The following is a 22,981-nucleotide window of genomic DNA, read 5'->3' as shown; positions in this document are numbered from 1 at the left end:
AAAACTCAGTGTCCACATAAAATACGAGATAAAAGACAGATAATAGGAAAAAAAGAGGAAAAAAGGTATTATAATCCATTGCAGACAATGTATCTATAAGTGTACTTTGATTTAGTGTGGTTTTCTTACATGTTTTATATGTTCTTTGCCCTTAGTCTGGTTTTCAATCTGTATATATAATTAACTTTATAAGGTCTTACAAAATGAATAAATGAATCTGACAAGGGAGGGGAAAAGGGAAAAACAGAAAATAGAAGAAAAAATGGAAACAAAGCTTGCGTAAATGGGGAGGGGAAGAAGGGCTGAATGGAAAAAAAAATTGAGATGTGTTATGTACAGGTATAAGTTCCCTATGATAAATGCGATCATTATATATGATGGGTATGTACCAGTAAAAAGGTTTGTTTTTTTTTAAAAGTAAGATCAGAAGCTGGGAACTCATTATTGTAAAAAAAAAAAAAAATCCCAAATATCTCACAAGTGACAATGTCTACAACATGAAAATACCCAAATAGATCATATTCATTTTTTTTGTATTTAGTACTGTCTCTAATATTAGCTATAATTCTGTCTTTATTAAATAACATTATTTGGATACATTTTAAGTTACTGGGTCAAATGTCCAAATAAGATAGAATGAACTGGTGTTTTTGTAGACTAAGATGTCAATATTTTGGTTTTAAAGATAACTGTGATGTGAAAAAACCATGCTTGAGATTCCTAAAAGAATATATTGACTTGCATTTCTTTCTTTTAAAGAAATCACAAAAGTTGGCTGCTCCATATTCTAGGAGGAGACTGTAAATATTAAGATCTAAACAAAATGTCTGCAAGGTAAAAAATTAACTTTAAATGTGATTGTTACTGGGGATTGAACTCAGGAACTTGGGCTTGCAAGGCAGGCACGGAGCCATTGAGCTAAATCCCTGGATAATATGTGATTGTTGTAGTGGTTATGGACCATTTTCATTTGTTCACACTCACAGTAATGTACACCAGAAAGTGGACTTTGCTGTATGCATTCAAGGAAAGAAATAATGGGGTAAGGGATCTTTAAAAGTGTTTAAAATGAATTTTAATAAGCTATTTCAATTTAAGACAGGAACTTGGGTACCAAGTATGTGAAGTGACATAAACACATTATGAGCATTCAAAAGTCTCGACTTACAATGGAAATGTTGACAGCTTCTGAAAGTAAATAGCACTCAATCACTAATTTTCTTTGAGGGTAAGATTTGTACCCTGCTGGGTTTATAATTTTGTTTTCTCTTTTTTTGCTGTTCATGTGTAAAAATTGCCAATTTAATTTGACACAAAAAAGGAAAACAACTTAATTTTGTTTCTAAGCTAATGAATGACAGAGATACTATACTCTAGATGAAGTACTGTAATATAAGCTTCCTGATAATGATTTGAGGGGGAAAAAACAAGCCATCTCAAATGCATTTGTAACAAGGAAACAAATTTATTGATTTTAAAAGACAAGACACCATTTTGTTTTGAAAAACACAAGAAAGCTAGCCTGAGTTCAAGTCTGAAATATTCAGAAAAATCCTACTAATATCTTTAGTATGTTCCAGTCATTTGTTTAAACAACACACTAAAAGTTAATATATATTTTTATAATTATAAAAGTTCCCCAGTTATTGTACAGTACACAATACAAATCGCCCACAAACTATTATTTAGCTCCTGCCAATTTTGAGAGGACATGATATACTAAAAGATTTAGCATTTCTCACAAAAATCACATCAGGAAATACGTATTTACAAAATCAAATACATTATACAAAAAAACCATCACATGTTATTCGGTAAAGGTGTTTTTAAATAATTAAAAAGTTTATTCAACTGTAGTCCAAAAACTGGAAAAGAACATTACATTATCTCACACATACAATCTCTACAAAAGTTGCTTACCTCATTTACATAATATATTCAGTCGATTGTAAAATAAATGTTCAGATATCTCCTAGTGTTACTATGTTTCTGTGCTTGTGGGACTGAATAATGTAATCTGCCACTTACTAAGTGAAATTTAAATGATGGCACTTAAAAAAAAATACAATATCTTAAAAAAACACAATGAAAGAAGTTTTCCTAGAAGGTACGAAAGCCCTGAGTGATAGTAGAATAACTGATTGGTAAGCACTACAATTAATCTAATTAAAAGTTTACCACCTCAGGCACAAATTTCCAAGTTTTCTCAAGGCACTCAAAGTTTCTGTAACCAACAGATTGGTCACCACCATAGGTCCAAATTGATGATAGAGATGAGTAGAGAAAAAAATTTGCTTTGGTACAAAAGATGCTTTTAAACGAATAAAATTCAATACCTTCTTAATTGGGTCATTTAAAATTGTGTTTAGCAGGTTAAAACAAGGCAATCATTTACTACTTTATTGAAGGAAAAATTTGCTTTGTTATCAACAATCAATAGTTTTTTTCTTTCCTCCCCAATTCAAAACTCTTCTAACAAAGATTTGTTGTCCTCATTATTGACCTACATAAACAATTCTTACCAAATATTTCATTACTCAGGGCTTCCAATCCCAACATCATAATTGACTGAAAAAAGGTAAGAAGGAAAAAAAAGAATCAAATACCAAGACCAAATAAAAGACAAATACATTTATTTTTAAAAAGACACATTACTAATTACTTTAAACAAAAGGGAAAAATAATCCTAGGCAGTCACTTTGTAAGTGGCTTTTACTATTTAAGTAAAATTGGTAAACTAAACTTAGGTCTACTGGCACATAAAATCACTAGCAGCAATGATCAAGGCATGCAAACTGAGAAGCATTTACAGTAAATCATCATGAAGAATTCAAAAGAAGAGTTAAATTAAAACCCTTTGAGTATTGCATGTTAACACATGAGTAATTTGTATGTTTTACTTCCTAAATTGCCTTAAAAAGCAATGTGTACGGCATACTTGTACTATGCTATGGATGTCCTTTTACCAGACATAAGAATAGGTTACACTCTCATTTGTGCCCGGCTAGGGAAGCGCAAGCACAAGCACATCTGCAAACAACACTGCTTTCATGTTCAATCACGCAGGGGACAAAGGGAATCAAGTGCATAGAGATTCCCTTGGAGAAAACCAGCGATGGTATAAGCAGACTGTCATTTAGAGATATCCGAAGCAGTAGTCACAGCATCTCCTGACAGATGAGCTTAAAATCAAGTGCTTTGCTCTTCATTCTATCTATATATATATAATTTTTCTGACAAAGTATTAAAGTATTGGAGCATAGATAAAATTATGCCCTGTATGAATTCCCAAACAATATTTTATGAGCGATGCAACTCCAAACGGCCAAACTAGCCCCAAAGAGTTCAGAGTCTCTATATTCACTTGAACTTGTTTCTTCCTAAGGCTTTACTTACATTGAAGTTTCTAAAGCTAAATAAATGATATCATTTGACTTGGGAAAAAAGAAGAAACGTAACCACCCCCCCCTTTAAAAATCATACCTTTTAAAGGCAATCTGGATACCTTCAATGTGCAGAAATCAGTTACAACATAGGTCTACAAAAGCCCATGTACTTGTCTTTCTTTTACAGAGTCATGATGTGATGCTAGAAAAGTTGATTTTTTTTTCTGTAAACAGTACACTTACTTAGATGGCAGTGATATTTGGGAATAAATATATATATATCAAGCCCTCTTGAAGGAAAATTAAGAGTTGTATATAAAATGCAAGTGTCTCACGTGGGAACACTTTTTCTTCCTACCCCCCTTAAAAAAAAACAACATAATTAGACATTTGGATATAGAGTATATTTTACCAGTCTAAGTCTAAATAAATGATCTGAAAGGCTTTGTCCCCCATTGTGTATCTTACAATGCTCAAAGGGTTAATACAAGGCATTACATCAAAGGGGTTTTTCTAACACTAGAACTAAGCACTGAATTAATGCTTCTATTCCAGTTTTTAAAATCACCAAACTTGCAGAAATACTAGGATTCCATTCATTGATTTGTTCTAATCATACACATGGAGGTTGTTCTGATTTAGAGACAAGCCTAATTTCAATAGCACTGCATGCCATCTCTCCTCTCCCAGGTTCCGGCGTGACTTACACAGATTACAAAAGCCGTGATTTCAAGTTTTGGATGGATGTTATCTTCTCAAAAACTTTGGAGGGGGGAGGAGAGATTATCAAAAAGTGAATGTGTTGTATATAACCACTGCCTCACATTCCATACAAAGGTGACTTGCCAAGGTTTCTAACTTTGTCCTGTGTCCACACAGGGTGGACTGACATCACAGTGACACACATTTGTTTTTCTTTTACATTAATGTTTCAAGCACAGCATTATTTCAGACATTCCAATATATCATCTGAGTAATTTTTTAAAATCTGAAAATGCATTTAGCACTTCTAGACAGTGCATTCCTGTAAAAAAAGTTTCATGATTCCAGTATTGATACTGCATTCATTCCTGAATGACTTTTACAGCGTTCTACAAGCATGTGTTGTTTTACTTGTCTACTACAACTCATAGGCAGTCCATGTTGAACACTACTACTTTTAGGTATGCAGTGATAAATCCATTTTTGAAATTTTACTTGTTTTTAAAGTACACCATCTAAAGAGAGGTGCATGAACCGTGCTATACAGTACAAGAAAAAGCACAAAAAGGAAAGCAGATTTCTGAAAAGGCAGTAAGACTTATACAGTCAGTCCAAACATAGTTTGGATGAAAATCCTGAAAATTGACCAGCAACTTGATATCCAAAGAAAAAATAGAAAGTTGGGCACTGTGTTCCAAGGAGATGGTTCACCCATTCCACCCTATTGTTCACTGGTTTTGTAAATGCAAATCTTTTAGGTATGATTCTCAAAGTATATGTCAAGATCAAACTATGCTCATGATACTGGATCCTAGCATATGGAACATCTTTTCTGAAACTTAAAAATAGTCAACATACCTTTCTTACATTCTTCCTCACTGACAGTGCAGCACTGGATTTATGCTGATGTATTTCATGTCTAGTGTTTAGTTACAATGCCAAGAAATACCAGTAAGTCCTTAAAATGTGTATTTTTGTCATGTGTCAATAAATCTACTATGAGGTTATTAGTGGCTAGTATTATTTAGAAAAGTCATAGTTTTAATAAACAGAAAAAAAAGAAATAAAATGTTCAATAACTAGCTGGACACGGTGGCACATGCCTGTAATCTCAGCACTCTGGGAGGCTAAGGCAGAAGTATCATTAAGTTCAACTCCAGCATGGGCAACTTAGCATCTTAGCAGAGCCCTGTAACGAAAATAGAAAAAGGGCTGGGGATGCAGCTTAGTGAAGGAGTTATCCCCAGTAACCCCCCACCACCAAATTTTTTTCAGTAACTACAGCATAGGTGATTGTTCCAGTTTGCTCCAATATATAAATCGCTGTTTATATTTTTTAAAATATTTCACAGTTCAAATTAAAAATTGCTGAAAATATGTGTGTCTTATTGTGAACTACAAATAATTGGAAGTAGCATCAACCATAGCTATTGTTTTGTGTATTGGTCACAATCACACTAGCCACAAAGAATTAATATTCCTAATTATTCCTAAAAGCGATAAGAATATTTTATAGTCAATTTCAAAAATAATAACATTTAATAGGATCTAATATGTCCTAATTTAGAACAAACCATGAACAATTGGAAGAAATGTTGAATCCTGGAGGGCCCCCAGTGCTTAACTCTCAATGGATTTAAACTTGTCCATTATTATCAGATTCCTCTAATGAAACAAATACATCCATCATTAAATTAAAGGAAACAGTGATAATAAATATATTTAAAGTCATTCAACAAACAAGATGAAAACACTAAATACATTTGGTCCAATACAGTTCTGGGGATAGTAGGTAGAGACAGGAAGCTGAAAAAACTCAGAAAGGAGAGCCAAAATGAAGAGTGGTTTTTCTTTTTTTAATTTTAATTTTATGTGTAAACATTTCCTCATGCACAATGAAATAGATTCATGGTCTTTTGCAGTTTATAATTTTTTTTTTTTTTTTTTTTGCTGTGTGTGTGATGCAAATTCACTACCTTTTGGGGAGGAAAGAGGGGGATGGTAATTTAAATGATATTTAGATGAAGGTGATAACTCAGATACTAGTGAAGATTTTCAAATATATCACTAAGTTATACAATACAAAATTTGAATTTAAAAATTATATTTAAAACATTTAAATTGTACTTAAGAAATGCTGTTGATCTTGAGTAGTCTTAGGCAATCAAGCAACAACAGTTTAATACACTGTATGACCCTGGCGTGGTGGCGCACGCCTATAATCCCAGCACTTGGGAGGCTGAGGCAAGAGGATCGCCATGAATTTGAGACCAGCCTGGACTACAGAGTGAACATAAGGCCAGGCTGAATTACATAGCGAGACCCTGTCTCAAAAAAAAAAAAAATACACTGTATGTTATTGATAAGCCATTTCGTATTTTTAACTTTACAGATTGGCTCACCCTCTTCTTCCCAATCCCCATCCCCTCATCCCAAAACACCTGGAAAGATAAATATTTGATATAGGTCTCATTAATAATCTGTAAATCATTTTGTGCTTTCCTCTTTTTTTGGCTTCAATTATTTATTGACTTCTGCTGATTCATTTTTACAAATATTTAAATGAAAGGCTGTGCCTTTTCCTTATTAATAATTTGAGTGCTCAAAAGAACCTTGGCTTTTCATGCAAATCAAAATGGGGATGAGTGTATGTTCTCTAAGATCTCACCTTCTGACTTTGTAGCAGACTCCTGTCCTACAGGAACTCATGTGTGCATGTGGACACACAGACACCTAGACACATGGACAAACATTTAGACTGAAAAGATGCACTTCGATAAGTACCTGCTTACTTTGTTAACTTTCCAGAATTGTAACTAGATAAGAATGGTCTAAAATATATGATTTTATGTAACAAGTTAGTATTAAAACTAGCCTGCTATTCCATACCCTTAAGCAATCAGATTTATAATCAAGTAATATTCAGCTCTAAGAATAAAAAATAGGTTCACGGTCACTCAAAGAGGGAATCTGAGTTTTGTCTTTCTGTTTTGCTTCATTTTCCCTAAACTTCCTTTGAAGAACATGTAACCTGTCCTTACCTCAGGAATCTGAAAATGACAGGCACACTTTGTCAAATGGGTTGAGGAGTTATTCACATGAACAAAATAAACCTTACTAAACCTTAGCTTCAGTTCTGTTTTAAGGCACCATGTATTAGCCGAGGTACGATGATCCCTGATGTACATTCTTCAATGGCAATGGTTTGTCCAGCCACCTATCCAAATCCTACCGAATTGGGGATAAGTAACAGTGAGGTGTGCCAGTTACACTGCCTTCAGGTTCTGTTTAAAATTTAAATCCACATACTTTAGAAACCAGGAAATATTTTAGAAGGAAATAACGATATGCAGGTTGCTACATTCCTTGTATTCTATAAATTTTCTTTTATAATAGCAGCATATTGAACTACTATTAGAAAAAAAGACCTGGAATAAAAGAAAGTCATCCAAATGGAATGGTTTCCTGTATGTCCAGCTCAGCATAAGTAGCATGTACACTTAAAAAAAAAAAGTCAAGTCATGTTTTCAGTTTAGTATCTAACTATAACAGCCCCACTCAACAGCAGAATGCATCTGAGCTGTGTGGTCCCAAATACAGAATCAGTAGTCTTTAAACAGAGGAATTGGGATGCAAACAATAGTTACAATTCGATGCCTAACGGAAAGCTTGTATTGTTAACATGATTTAGTAATTATGTACACAAATTATGTACATATTAGCATAATCTCTTGCAATTCTGTCATTTACTCTGAACTGATAAATGTACAGCTCAATTTTTTTTCAGAGAAAAATAGATGTCCTTCCCAACCCTCTAGCACTATAATAAAAATGCTCTGTATTCTCTCCATACTCCAAAATCTTATCAAAATAGTGTCTTATGGTTCTGTCCAATGAAAAGCACCTTTCAAAAGCAAATTTGATGCATCTGCTGCCAAATGGGCATGCCTCCAGTGTAAATCAAAGAAATTCATTTCTTTTGAGATTTCACAGAAGTGCATCTAATTAAAAAACTTACACATGAAATCATACACCAAGACTAACAATCAACAATACAATATTTTAAGCTACAAAATGTAAATTACTTTTTAATTATAAGAAAACAAAAACACTGACATTAAGTGTTGTAAAAATCCTTCTTGACACCTGAAACTAAGGGGAAAAAAACCCTCATTATTTAGAGGCAAATAACTTGTATATGTTAAGAAATAAAAAGGACCTGGAAAAATACATACACCCATTCCATTTCACAACTCCAAAAAGGTAATGTTCAGCACACAGAAAATTTGACAACAGTCGACCTTCAGGCTTATTAAATTTTCAACTTAAGCCCAATATCAACAGGTTTAATGTAAGCTGGAAAAATATGTTTTAATATTCTTTAGACTGCAGTGTAGGTGTTTCCTGTAGCGCTGCACTGTCTGATAGTCTGCGTACTTGAGACGATGTGCTCACTGTGGATTGGATTCAGGAGGCTTGGTTGCACGCCAGTCTCGAGAACGGGCTGCATACAGCCCACTGGGAACGCCTGGCTCAGCTCTGTTTTCTCTCTTTTGGCTTGAGGTTCTGAAGAGTCATCCAGTTCTTCATCCATTTCACTTTCCACTTCACTGCCTTCATCTGCACAAACAAATAATACCAAGACTACTATCAGAAGACAAATTGGAAAACAGCTATCAACACGTGCTTTAGAAACACTTTAATACAGTACATTAAGAAAGCAACCTCTTAGTTTTTCTCAGGGGAACAAACCTTGTAGGTTTTCCTTTCATGGGATTTTACTTGTATCAATGCTGTATTGAGCATCTACAATTCTTTTAAACATAGCAAAGATAAATAATTCTTGGCAATTCATGATAGATATTTTAATGTAGTTCTTTTAAGACCTTGGAATTTCATAAAGCCTCTACATTAAATAAGGGCACAGTCTACGTCAATGTAAGTCACTCTGGCAGATTATGCTGGGTTTTATGGAATGTACTGAGCTGAAAATTTTAATTAAAAAAGATGAAAAGTTTTCTATTTCCTCCATAGATTTACATCAAATATAAATTTCATCTGTGCTGATGTTAATATGAGCAAGACCCATGATGATTTACAATATAACTATTATATGTGTAAGCAAGGGATGTTGTAAGGATTTTGGGTCACATGTCAATGTTATAAATCACAGTATTAAATAAATCTTTGAATTTTTATTATAAAAATGATGAGAGAATAGCAGTATCAGCTTAAAAACACACAATAAATTTCCATTCTTGGCAACACTAATGCTATTAAGAGTTTGTATTTACTTCTGGAAATTAAATGTATTAGTGACTTACTCCCAAATTTGAATACATCCTATATTAAGTAAAGCATCATTATAATGGAATACCATTTAGTATCTGACAGCATAAACTGTTAAAAATCGAAAGTAGAGCAGAGAGAGAAAATATTTCCATACAGTTTCACTACTGTGTATGAGTTTCCACAGAAGAGTGCAGAGAATATCTCTTCATCAGTGATAATTTTTAAGCAGTGGAGAATATAACCCTGCCTTACAAAGCCTTTTTCCTTTACTTACAATATGTATATTGTTTTTAAAAAAAAGATACACATAGAATCATATCCAATACCTCATTTATCATAAAGTAGATTTTATTATTAGATGTTTGACTTATTATAATGGCTTTTGTAACCATAGTCAGCTATTCTATTCTATTTTATTCTACTCTATTCTACTCTATTCTATTCTATTCTATTCTATTCTATTCTACCCTATACCCTACCCTACTCTACAACATTTAACATGCAACAAGCATATAACAAACACCTCTTTATCAGATTAACTTGAACCCTTTCTAAGCAGTTTTGAGTCTAGTTTTAGCATCTGGGGAACACCCACAGCAGAAGTTTCAGAGACAAAGATGCTTCCACAGAAAAGTGCTAGGAGGTGAAAATGCACATCTGGCATGATCTGAGTGAGAAATGGTGTCTGTGATTACAGAAGTTGAGATTAACATGTGCCAGCTAGAAATGATGTTTGTAATGCATTATTAAGCGATGAAAGTACTCTCAAATGAGGCAAATTGTGCCTTGGCCTAACTTCTGTCAACTCTTTGACCCTGAAAGTAAATCTCATAATATTAGAGTTGTCAGCACAAGCATATTTGAAGGCCTGGCTAGCTACAGGGAGGGGGATAACTTTGATAGAGGTTTGCTTCATTAAGAGGATATGATACACACACCTGTATGATACTTTTTATGTTGTTTCATCTGTTTATATATGAGCCCAATGTCTGGAAATATTCTCACACAAACTCCTAACGGTAGCAGTCACTTGGGATTGTGACTATGAAGTTTTACTTTCTGGTTTATTTTTCTAAAAATTTTTATTTGCAGATATTAATTGTAAATATTAGTGAGGTTCATTGGGATGTTTTCATACATGAATACAACATAAGCTGATCAAACCTAATTCTCTGCATTTTTTGGAAAATTTTATACTGGGTGATCATTCTTATTATGAGGTGAAAAATCGTCACTTTAGCAAAAGCGCATTAAAATCCTGAAGAGTTCATGTTTCTTATTTAGGCTGTGAATGTGCCAGTTTGGCTCCATTTAAAGAACTTTCAGGCTTAGAGCTGAACGAGACCAGCCTAGCCATGCCAAGAAGGTGAGAGTAAACCACTCTGCTTCTCAGCTTCCTCTCCACAAAGTTAAAAAAAAAAATGGTCAAAATAATAAAAGATGCAGGAATGAAAAGGAAAAAATCCTACTACAGGTAGGGAAGTGGAGGGAGAGAATAAGAAACTCCTTTTATCTACCTTGCTGTGGATGGAAATGGCTTGTAGTAAAGGGCTGAATAAACTTAAGTACTCCGAATCAGTTTGACTTAGGTCCATTTCTAGGAGACAGGGCTCTTTTAGATAGGCTACAAAGTGATCTGCAAATTAAGCCTTATCTAGTTCCTAAGGACAAATCAATGCAGTTCTGTAGACATTTTTTTTTACTCCTATAGAAACTCAAAGACATTTTCTGGAAAGCCACTTGAAGTTAGAGAATCCTGATGCACAAAAGTCTAAAATTAGTTGCTTTTAAATGGATAAAAAATTTTGTCTTTTTGTTTCTTCTATGTAAGAGAGAATCTTTTTTTTTTTTTTGGCTGTGACTTATACTCTGAATAACATTTTGGCCATTTTTTTAAAGATCATGATATACAATATATTAACCATTATTATTCTCTAAAAAATAGATAAAGTAAAATTAGTTGCTACTACAGTTTGCCAAAGACTTTGGTTTACCACTTTACAGAGGATTGCTGCCATTTATCATTAATTTATTTTTCTAGGGGTTATTTGGTTAATCCTATAGGTTGTATATTTGCAGCAATATTTTTGCTTATAATTCTCTCATTTACCTGCTCTGCTCCTATACATCTTTTTTTTTTTTGGTACCGGGGATCGAATTTGGGTCCTTGTGCTTGCACAGCAGGCGATGAAACCTCTGAGCTAAATCCCTGGCCCATCCTATACATCTTATTAAAATGGGAATTAAAGAATGCACAATTTATAAAGAGACTTGATAGGACTTTCCCATAAGAATGATGTTGATTCACATGTAACTTTCCCAAGAATATTAGTATTTTCTACCCTAAAGATAGTGAAGCTGAATAACTGAGTGCCTTAAAACAAAATGCTCTAGAGAGCAGTGCTGCACCTCTTTGCAGTCTCTCCAAGTCGTTCCTCTTGGCTCAATTTCCCCTCTGTCCAGGAAGGTCTAATTGTACAGTTCTCCCAAGTCTTTATGCATTTTGTTCTTGTCTCCAGAAATCAATAATCAAAATGATTCCCTACACCTGAGATTACCCCGCCTCACTTTTCAAAAGTGAGCTACATTTACTACCATATTTGTTTACTACAAAATGTGCATATTTTAAAAATTATACTGATATTTTTATCAGTATTATTCTCATTTCTGCTCTTCTTATAAAGTTGAATAGCATTTGTGTGCTCTATCCTAACTCCAACTTCCCCAAGCCCTCCCTTATTCTTTTTATTGTGTGATTTTTTTCATTGTGAGTTTCTTCATGAATATATATCACACATATATTATACTATATATGAGTAGCAATGCTGGTATTAAAATTTCACAAGTATATATGTTGCTCTCTTAATTCATACCACTACCCATCTTGTTTGTACAGTAAACTTCAATGCTACCTCAGAGATATTTTTCCACTGAAATGTAACTAATAAGGTAGGTAGGCCAAGGAATCCTTCTTCATGTCCGGTAGGGTTTGAATAAAAATGCCCAGTCCTATTTTATCATTTTTCTCCAGGCCATGTTCAGAAATAATTTCTTGTTACTTATAATGAATTTTAGTCAAACAGTTACAGTTTGGTATTGTATTTTAGTTCAATTTTCTGCATTTAATTAACAGAAAAGAAAGCAAGCACATGGATGGAGTAAAATGGCAAAATAATAGAGAATAATTGTCATATTCATCTACTATGTTTCCCTGAAAATAGGACCTAGCTGGAAAATAATCAGCCTTGAAAACTAGAGAATAAAAATGCCAGCCCCAGCCAGCTTATGATTGTTTTACCTCCCTCACAGAGTAGCCACCAAGCAAGAGAATAGGGATGGCAGGTAAGGTACGGAAAGGCTGATTCGGGCTGGCATTTTTCATCTCTAGTTTTCAAGGCTGATTATTATCTGGCTAAGTCTTATTTTTGAAGAAAGAGGGTAGAATTTGTATGCTACTTTAGGTTTGTATGCTACAATATCAGAGTACTATAGACATACACTGTATTTTCCTCTCTTGAGAATTTCTCAGTCAAAAAAGTCCTTAAAGTGTGCATTATTTTCAATTCTTACCTTTATCCAGATTTCCAGGAGACACCGCATTTAAATCACCAAACTGCAAAACAATAGTCATTTGTGCAATAGTTACTATCAAGCAGAATAAAATATTCTATCAGCCTGTGGTAAAAACACCACTCTATGACTTTTTAAAACTGTAAACTAGTGACCACTTTGATCTCTAACTCCATGAGTCACATACTTTTCCAATCAGACTTGTCAAATTTGAAGTTTAAATTATGTCACAATTTAGCTGTCTTTGCCTCTTTGCAGAAGGATAACAATTTTCTTTGTCTTCCACACTCTATTTTACTTTTTATTATTTCAACTCAGCACTGAAAAAAGAAGGGGCCTGAATGACCCAGATGAAGATGAATGTGGTGAAATAAATTTGGAAAAGCCTCAATCAAGCAGGACACATCAGCTCTAATTATCACACATGGCCAATGAGTTCAGCTGGAGTTTCTACATTAGAGAAACATGATCCAGCAGTTTGGCTTACCTCTATTAGTTAAAATGAAAAATGTAATTGGAGCACCAAAGCTGAGAGTATTCCTTTTTACAAAATTTTAATTTTATCTGTCTCTCTTACTTAATTGATATTCTTATTTATCAAGAAAATAGGGTCCCATGTTTAAAAAAGAAAAGGCATCTGGTTATTATTAATGCAAGCAAGAGTTCACAGTAATATGGAGCAATTAATAACCTTCAACTTAGATGCTATTTTCAATTTTGGTTCAATAGCTTGATAATAATTTTACAGTGAAAAAGTATATTTTAAGGGTCTCAGCATGAAGAAAGATGGATACATTAAGTAAAAAATTAAATAATGAGTAACAAAGCTAATCAGAAAAAGGTCTAGTGAAAGCACAAAGGATCCGCTTTTTAAAGTGGTAGACATTACTTTTTTTTTTTTTTTTTACATAGTAAGTCATTAGAAATTCAGATTTCTCAATAGGCTTAGAAAGGATGAGACAGAAATTCTACTTACATTCAGAAGTTTGCTTATAAAGAGTTCCATGATAGGAGTATTTTTTTCATCTACAAGGTATGTCTATAAAGTAATAAAACTGATCTTATTTTGCAAACATACACACATTGCTTTTTTTCCCCCACCTAAGAAAGTATTTTTCTTCATAGTAGCTACCTTGTGAGCTTGTACATTTATTCCAAGTTCTGGGATTCTGGAATTCCTCTTTGACAATCAATTTCAAGAGTTAGTTTATGCATCATTCAAGAAAGTCCATCTTATTACTTTACATCCAATTGTGATTCCAAATTTTATTCATTGCACTTGGTTCTGGGATGATTTTCACAAAACCAAATTATCTTTACCACAATTCAGGGTACTTAAAATAATATGTTATTTTACTCTTCATGATTTCTTAGCATTTCAGAAGCAGTTTAAAAAGAGGCATTCTGCATCACTATTAAGCCATGGCAGCTTTACTGTTCACTGGAACAAATGTGTAGCCTCCCTAGGTGACTGCTTTGAAGGAGACAGGGACATGTAACTTTCAGAGTCCTAGTTCTAAAGTCTGTGCTATTACTTTATAATTACACTAGGCAATGAATATAAAATGATAAATACTGAACTGTTGTTTTGAAGTTGTTCCTTGAATCACATGGGTCAAAACCTTGTATAAATCTAAATAAAATGCACAGTGTGAATTATATAGGATATCTTGAATTACAGAATATATGCTAAGCAACAAAAACCAGAAGGGATTTTTAACCATTTTTAGTATTCTTTATATATTTTAGAACTATAAACAGAGAATGTCCAAAGCTGAAGAATCATTAAATTATTCCTATTTGACACAACACATAAGATTTTTTAAAATGTATTTTAGGTGAATATTTAATGACACTCAAGAGCCAGTTCTAAAAACAAGTTGGCAGTGATGATCCTAAGCAGATCTCTATGCTCATAAAAAGTGAGTTTAGGTTGACATCTTTTATCCAAAATGCTTGGGACCAGAAGTGTTTCAGATTTCAGATTTTTAAAGTGTTGGAATATTTCCATATACATGATGAACTATCTTGCTGATAGGACCCAAGTCTTAACAAAAAATTCATTTGTTTCATATACACCTTACACACCTAGACTGAAGATGATTTTACATAATATTTCTAGTCTACCTGTGTTTGCACTGAAACCCATCATATGAGGTCCGGGTTGGCATTTTCTACTTGTAGTTTCATATTGTTGCAAAAAAGTTTTAGCATTTCACATTTCAGAATACTGGATCAGGGATGGTCAACCTGCCTTTAATTTGTTGTTGAAAAATCTGTTGTTTGTGATTACTGGTACTGGTAATTAATAGGATTGCACAAACGACTGGGTGTCCATGAAAATTTTCTTCGAAAGAAACACTGCATTTAGTTGCTCCTTAATTCTGAAAACATGACAAGTTCCTTAATGTAAATATTTTCCTTAGAAAGTTTCTACTTATTCTGAATGACTATATTTGAATAGTCATGATGCAAAAGCTAAAAGAACCAAAACTACTAAAGTTCCAGTGATTATTATCATTAGTAAAATAATATTCACAGATTAAAAGTTGGTTACTTGCCACTATGCTCTGTGCTGGATAATGTGTCTCTGGGATTAATCACAAAGTTCTACACTTAAAGCAAATAGAGAAGATTTTTTAAAATTCCAGTGAAGAAGAGTTATGATTTTAATACCTTATATAGCTGCAATTAAAGGTTTTTATATGTTTTTTACATGTGAGGAACAAGTATATAGAATTATAAGGAGAAAACCACTTTAATCCTACAAACAGACTGGGTCAAGATTCTGGAGAATCAGTTTCTGAGAACTTACTATGTGCCGAGCACTGTGCTAACCACTATCAGTCAAGGAAACACTATTCCTCATGGTGATGACAGTCACAAGTGGTTTCTGTAATGAAGGATAGGGAGGCAGCCGGAAAATGAGAAAGCCCAGGAAACCTTAGGGAAAGTTTAGACACATAGGGTCAGAGCATTGGCAGCGATGGAAATCAGTCACAGGGGTTTATGGCTTCAGGAGCAGGTCAAAGTAGCAGCAAGAAAAGACATGAACAGTGGCACAAAAGATTGAGAGTGGGCATAAGAATGCTAGCACTACAGAGAGCATGTAGATGACAGAGACCTAAATTAGGCCAGCACAAATCAGAAAAAGAAGAAATGGAAAAGATAAAGGATCTGGATGAAAAAAATGGAAACTTGCAAGAAAGTACAAAGATTATTTTAAAGCTGTAGCTCCAGACATTGGATAAAAGTATTGTTTCATAATATTTCCTGTGCACAAGGAATGAAGGGGGCTACTATTCACCAATGTGACATCTTACCATCTAAAAAGTACACTCACGGTTCTATGCATGGTAAGCTATCTTTCAAATATTATGACCACAAGTGTCATTTTCTCAACATCACTTTCTTGAACAACCTTTTCTTGACAGGCTTATGCAAGGCAGACAGTTTAGATTTCACCTTGATGCTACTGAAAACAATGAACTTATTGGTCTATCATATAGTAAATATGGTGATGTTACATTTGACATCAGATATTCTGACCCTCACTGTAGCAAAGAGAGGAAAGGGGAGGGAGAAGAAAGGGAAGGGGAAGGGGAAGAAAAAGTAAAGGGAAGGGGAAAGGGAAGAGAACAGGAAGGGAGAAGAAGGAAGAAAAGGGGAAGGGAGGGGAAGGGAGGAGAGGGGAGAAACTGGGAGAGGAGGAGGACGATCCATACATATAGGAAGGAACATAAATTAAGGAACTTAAAAGTGTTCGGGAGACAGAAAACATATGGCATTCAATGTATGTAGGAATTAAAATGTGGTGAGCCAGAAAAATAAACTGAATATTCTGAAGTAAAAACTAGAATGGACCACAGACAAAGCATGCTCTTGTTTTCTAGAATGACTTCCTATCCTAGAAATCATTTCCTCTGGGTCCTAACTAAGGATCATAATAGAGAACACCACTGCACAACAGTAGACTGAGAATGTATGCTCAAGGCAGCCAAAGACTAGAAATGGCCATGAGGTCTAAGTAGGCAACCAGATAGTATAGTCAGGACAATTATGGGCAGGATCCCTGATAGAAACTGAGTGAGACCCTAAGTGTGGCCAGGCAGTTGAGGGGTAATGCATTATAGGACTTTGAGGCCTAATATCTTCCCCTGAGCATAAGCACAATGAGAGAAAACTGGCTCAACAAACAGTAGTACAGCTCACATATGCAAAAGTGCACTGTGTGTTAGAATCAGCAGTGGTTGACTTTTCCAAGGGAGGGGCGCTAGCACTGCACTGCAGCTCTTGGGCACTGAAACAATGTAGAGAAAGTCAGGGAGTTCAGACAGCAAGCAAGTGAGGACCCATGGCAGGGGTGGGGTTAGTGGGATGTCCACACCAGAAGTGAGGCAGGTAGAAGAAAAGAGTTAAGAGGTCAGGACGAACATCTCACCCTTAGGGACATTTTCCTTGTTGAAAAGAGTTTATCTCGCTATGGGGAGAAAGGAGTTATGGGTAATTATAACCACATTTAAATTGTACATAGTTCCTTGAGTATAACCACAGCTTGCTAACTGTTTAAACAAATCAAAACAAATTCTCTCATAGTCTTAGTTTGGTTCTTTCCAACTAAAGAAGCAAGTTAGAGCATTTCACATAATGCCTGGTACACAGGACACACCTAACAAGTGACCTTTATTATTACTATTATTGTTGTCATTACTATTATAATTATCATCATTTCCCAAGAACTGTAGAGCATACTTGTAATAATCAGTCTGACAACCATCCCAGGACCCTGAAAAGACACTGAAAGAACTATACAGTGGACCCTTGGCTTACAAACTCGATAGGTGCCCAAGGGCTGGCTGTAACTAAGTCAATACAGCTGAGATCTGGATGTTTACCTGGGTACACACTATAGATAACAAGAGGCAGATGAACTTTTCATTAACCTAATTAACTCAAGTTGTCTGTACATCAGGCCACTCGCAACTTGAGGGTCCACTGTACCTTACTTATCTGTCCCCTAAGCAAGAACAAGTCACCCTGGGAGCCAGGTGGATATTCCATACAGAAACCTCCTACAGAAAACTTCCAGTTATACATCCAGATTATAGATTTACACATAGAAGGATAACAATACCCCTAAGATATAAGCTGTCCAAGCCTGATAACTAAGGTATAACCTCTCACCCCCAAAGAAAAAGAAAAAACAGGGACCAGGAAACTTTCAGAAAGGGGCCAGAAAGTAGATATTGCAGGCTTTATGATCCATAAAGACTATCACAATTATTACATTCTGCTACTTTAGTGCAATAACAGCCACAGATGATAGGTAAATGAATGAGTGTGACTTAGTTCTAATAAAACTTTATTTATAGAAACAGATGATTCTAGATTTTGCCCCTGAGCCAATAGTCTGCTGGCTCCTGACCTGAGAAACTGCCTTTCAGTTCCTTGTAAGGCTCTGAAAGATCTGCTCCAGCTCATGAGCAGTGAAGGGAAGAGTTTTTTTACCATTAGGTAAGGTGTAAGGACTTTGGCCAATGGAAGGCTGCATAACCAGAGGCTTTTAATGCAAGCATAGCTCATACATATGGCCATCAACGGATGAAGGTCATGAGGAAAAAAACAAGGGTCATCTTTTCAAAAAGGAAGTTGTTCTGAAAAACATTTTCATTCTCTAGATGCTTGTATATATAAAGAGATAAACTTAAATGTTTATTTGTATAAATTAGTGGAGGGAAGAAGTCTATGATACAAGATTGCAAGAAAAGCTGCAAGACAGGGAAAAGTACATCACTTATGAAAATTCAGATGGGACAAGCTTTCCTAAGGGGAAATTTATTTCAATTCGGGTGGTAGGTAAAGGTATTAAGAGACCAACAGCCTACATTCTATATAGGTAAAAGCAAACCCAGAGTAGTTTCAGAAAACAACTGTTTTCAGGGTGGGGTCCTTAATGGAGTGAGACATATGTCAGGGAGAGGAAGAAGCAAGAAAAAATAATACACTAGAAGAGTCCTACAATCAGCAAGTAGTAATTGAGCAATATTCAGAGCAATACAGTTCTCATACTATAACAGACTCCTATTGCTGATGTAACAAATTACCACAAATTTGGTAGATTAAAAAAATACACATTATTCTACAGTTCTGGAAGTCAGAATTCCAAAACAGGTTGCACGGGGCTAACCTCCAGTGTTGGCAGCATTGTCTCTTTCTCAAGGCTCTAGAGAATTTTTCCTTTTTTCAGCTTCTAGTGGTTGCCAACATTCCTTGGTTTGTTCCCCAGCCCTCCCCCCCAGACCCCATCTTTTAGGATAGCAATGTCAGTTCAAGTCTTTTTTACACTGCATCCCTGTGACACTGATTTCTGTTTCTCTTCCACTTTTTAAGACCCTTATAGTTATATAGGCCCCACTCAGATGATCCAGGACAATCTCCCACCCCTTTTTAGTGGTACTAGAGATTGAACCCAGGCCTTTGAACTGAGCTACATCCAGCACTTTATTTACTTTATTATTTTTACTTTAAGACAGGGTCTTCCTAGGTGGCTAAACTGCCTGGGCTGCACTCAAATTTGTGAGCCTCCTGCTTCAGCCTCCCAGAGTGCTGGGATCCCAGGCATGTGTTACCATACCCAGCTCCAGCTCCGTATTTTAAGGTCAGTTGGCAACCTTAGTTCCATCTGCAATTTAACATTCCTCCAAATTCTAAAATAAATTAAAATAGATATTTTGGACTGGTGATGTAGCTCAGTGGTGGAATGCTTTGGAATGCTTTGCTGGTATGTATGAGGTTCTGGACTGAATCCCCCCTATAGTCAAAAGAAAAAAAAATTATAAAAGCTACCTACAGAAAGTTTTGGAGGACTTTTTACTGCTATCACATAAGTTACTGTCACATTTGCCTGGGGAAAACACTATGAAATTATTATTTTTTTTGTAATATTGAAGGAAATACACCCAACCAGATTAAGCTATTTAGAACATACTGTTTTTTATTTGATTGTTTGTGTTCTTCACTGGGTGTGGTGGTACCGAGGAAATAATCTTTTATAATATATTGGTCACTTAAGATATTTGTATTTTATTTTTCATTTATAGAATTTGAATTTTATATACAATTTCCTACCAATCTGAAAATTTTTACTGTATTTCCATATCAATGTTTCTTAAAGCTATTCATGCATCTAATAAGTTTATTAGTATCACAGAGTGGAAAGCTGTTAATGCTACACAAGGAAGTCAATCCAGAGAATGAAGTGGAAATTGAAACTGAAAAAGCTAAATACTATAGTAAGACTAGAACAACCCTAAACTCCATATTTAAATAAAAGCAGACTGAGCATCTGTAACATTAAAGTCCTACACTAATGCACAAGCTATATCCTGGTCCTCTTGATGGTTTCGTGAGGACCAACCTATCACACCGACTGTATCACAACCAGCCATGGACCTCAGAAAACCTTCTTGCGTTAGCACCATTCCACGATTCTGTAGAGAGGCTGGCAGCAAGATGCTAAGGTTCTGGCATGTGGTTAGCTGACGGACGGGACCACAAACAGCATATATAGCAGAACACAGAAGTAAACTTTACCATGTTTCCCTAAGCAGTCTTGCTGATTTGGGGATCATGATCCCCAAACTATTTGACAGTTCAAATAGTTGAAAGTTTTAAGTAGAAAAGCCTACCCATATGTGGGGGCATCAGCTTCTTTAGGAATAGTCCACACAGATTTGGAATAAAGTGATGTTCTGGGATCAGTCTATAGACCATTGCTGGCATCAGCAGCAATTTTATATGTATGAAAACTATGTATACGTATTTTGCGAATTACTGCCAATGAATCCTTTGCTCTAGGAAAGAGAATTTTAAGCTGTCCTAGGCACTAAGAACAGATGACTATAAAATTCTCTGAAATGGTTTCCATTGTCTAAAATAAGATGTCTTTTTGGAATTTATTTTACTTTTCAAATTGCAGAAAATCTATAATAAATCCTTTCTCTGCATTTTATAAGTACTTATAAAACCTTTCATTCATTCCTACTAGTTAAGATTTAATTCAAGTGTAGCTATAATTGTATGGTTAGGCCTAATTATGTTTATGCTTCTTCCCTAATGTTGCCATTTTCTTTTCTAATTGACTTGCTTCCCCAATCTATTTTGTTGGTTGTGCTTTTCAAAGCATTGAATTAGTTTGCCTCTGATTATCACTTTGGCTACATACCAATGAATGCTGTTGGTTTCTTTGTAATTCCATGAATCATTTGACTCAACATTCAAAAATTGTCTGCAGGCTATTTTTTCTGTTACAATTCAGTATTATTAAAGCCTGTATATGCTTCATATTTTCAGTTTATTTATTTTGACTCCTAAATTCATCTTTATATGGTCCAAAAACTAATCATCTAATTGTACATATTATCTTTTGGATTGTCAGTGCAGAATCAATTTTTAAAAATCTATCCACCCCACCGTCCACCCCCTCGCTCCTCTGTACAACCAACTGGTTCCACACTACAAAGACGCTGAGGACACCGGACCACCAGACCACGGTACTGGGTCTCGCTGCTCCCATCCCAGAGGTAGGGGCTTCTAAGCAGCCATCCTACTGCTCCTGGTCCAGAGGAAGGGGCTTCCTGGCCACTATCCCTCCCACTGCCCCCAGCCCAGAGGAAGGGGCTTCTGGGCCACCATCCCTACCGCCACTCCCGGCCCCTGTCCCACCTCTCCCAGCTCAGAGGAAGTCAACCACGCAGATACCAACAGCATACCCCCTCCCCAGTTGAAATGAGAAAACATGTAAATAAGTCTCAAAACCAGACTTTCAGATCACCTACAGCAACCCCAAAGGGAAATGAGATGGAACACTCTGATACTCAAACACCTGGACCCACTGAACTGGCAACAAAAAGGGATCTGGAAAAAATGAAATCAGAAATAATTTCTCAGATAAAAGGAGAAATTGTGCTCCTAGTGCAAGATATGATTAATAAATACAGAGAGGAGCTGAGGAACATGATGGAATCCCAACACAGGAAACAAATGGAATCCATAAAACAGATGCAAATAGAATTCCAGGACATGAAAAACTCCAATGAAAGTCTACACAGCAGAATGAGCCAATGTGAGGACAGAATTTCAGATATAGAAGATAAGATGCCAATTAATGACCAGGAAAAGAAAAATTGTTTCAAAATTATAAGGGAACATGAGAAATCAATCCAGCAGCTGCTAGACGATGCAAAGAAGAATAACATAAGGCTGACTGGAGTCAATGAAGAAACAGGAGAGAGTGGAGACATAAAAAAACTGTTCACAGAAGTAATGGCAGAAAATTTCCCAAGCAGGGGAAAAGAACTTGACATACAGATAAGGGAGGCATACAGGACTCCAAATAGCCTTGATCAAAAAAAAAATCTACACATAGGCATATAATTGTTAAGATTCCAGAAACTCAACAGAAGAAGAAAGTTCTACAAGCAGTTAGAGAAAAGAAACAAACCACATACAAAGGAAAGCCCATCAGAATCACAGCAGACTTCTCAACACAAACCATCAAGGCAAGAAGAGCTTGGAGCGACATATTCCAAGTGCTAAAAGAAAATAGCCTCCAACCCAGATTGATGTACCCTACAAAACTATCTTTCAAAATTGATGGAGAAATAAGATACTTTCATGACAAAGAGCACCTTAGGAACTTCATGAATACCAAACCAGCACTCCAAAGAATTTTACACAATATCCTAGGAACAGACATTGAGGATCACAACCCCCAGGAAGCAAAGAAGAATGAACCCATCTGGCATGACAAGAAATTAAATGGAAAGGGGGAGAACCCAACAAAAAGAAAAAGTCATGGCAATGACAGGTCAATACGTTTCAGTTATAACCATCAATGTCAATGGTCTCAATTCACCAATCAAAAGAAATAGACTGGCAGAATGGGTCAAGAAGCAAAATTCAACAATAGGCTGCATACAAGAAACACACAATTCAAAAGGAAACTCATAGACTGAAAGTTAAAGGGTGGA

General features: G+C 35.3%; 1 protein-coding gene across 12 annotated transcripts in view; it reads right to left on the bottom strand.

Annotated features, from left to right (window-relative positions):
- Positions 1–1,445: 1,445 nt before the first annotated feature.
- The window catches only part of Rfx3 (regulatory factor X3), a 293,033-nt gene continuing 271,497 nt past the window's right edge, over positions 1,446–22,981 (bottom strand). For 11 of the 12 annotated variants that reach the window (XM_087184012.1, XM_021252766.2, XM_004838227.3 and 8 more), the window contains 3 exons: positions 13,927–13,989; positions 12,951–12,993; positions 1,446–8,708 (listed from right to left, as the gene is read on the bottom strand). In XM_087184012.1, the coding sequence (XP_087040138.1) occupies positions 8,470–8,708; positions 12,951–12,993; positions 13,927–13,989 (345 nt within the window). In that variant the 3' untranslated portion in view covers positions 1,446–8,469. The remainder of the gene's footprint in view (positions 8,709–12,950; positions 12,994–13,926; positions 13,990–22,981) is intronic. The other variant, XM_087184006.1, reaches the window with a different exon arrangement.

The sequence above is a fragment of the Heterocephalus glaber genome, unplaced genomic scaffold, assembly GCF_053883595.1.
Source record: "Heterocephalus glaber isolate CG9 unplaced genomic scaffold, H.glaber_assembly_v1.0 deba00001481, whole genome shotgun sequence".
NCBI lineage: Eukaryota > Metazoa > Chordata > Mammalia > Rodentia > Bathyergidae > Heterocephalus > Heterocephalus glaber.
The sequence above is the reverse complement of the archived record's forward strand: the minus strand, read 5'-3'. Positions and strand labels throughout refer to the sequence as shown.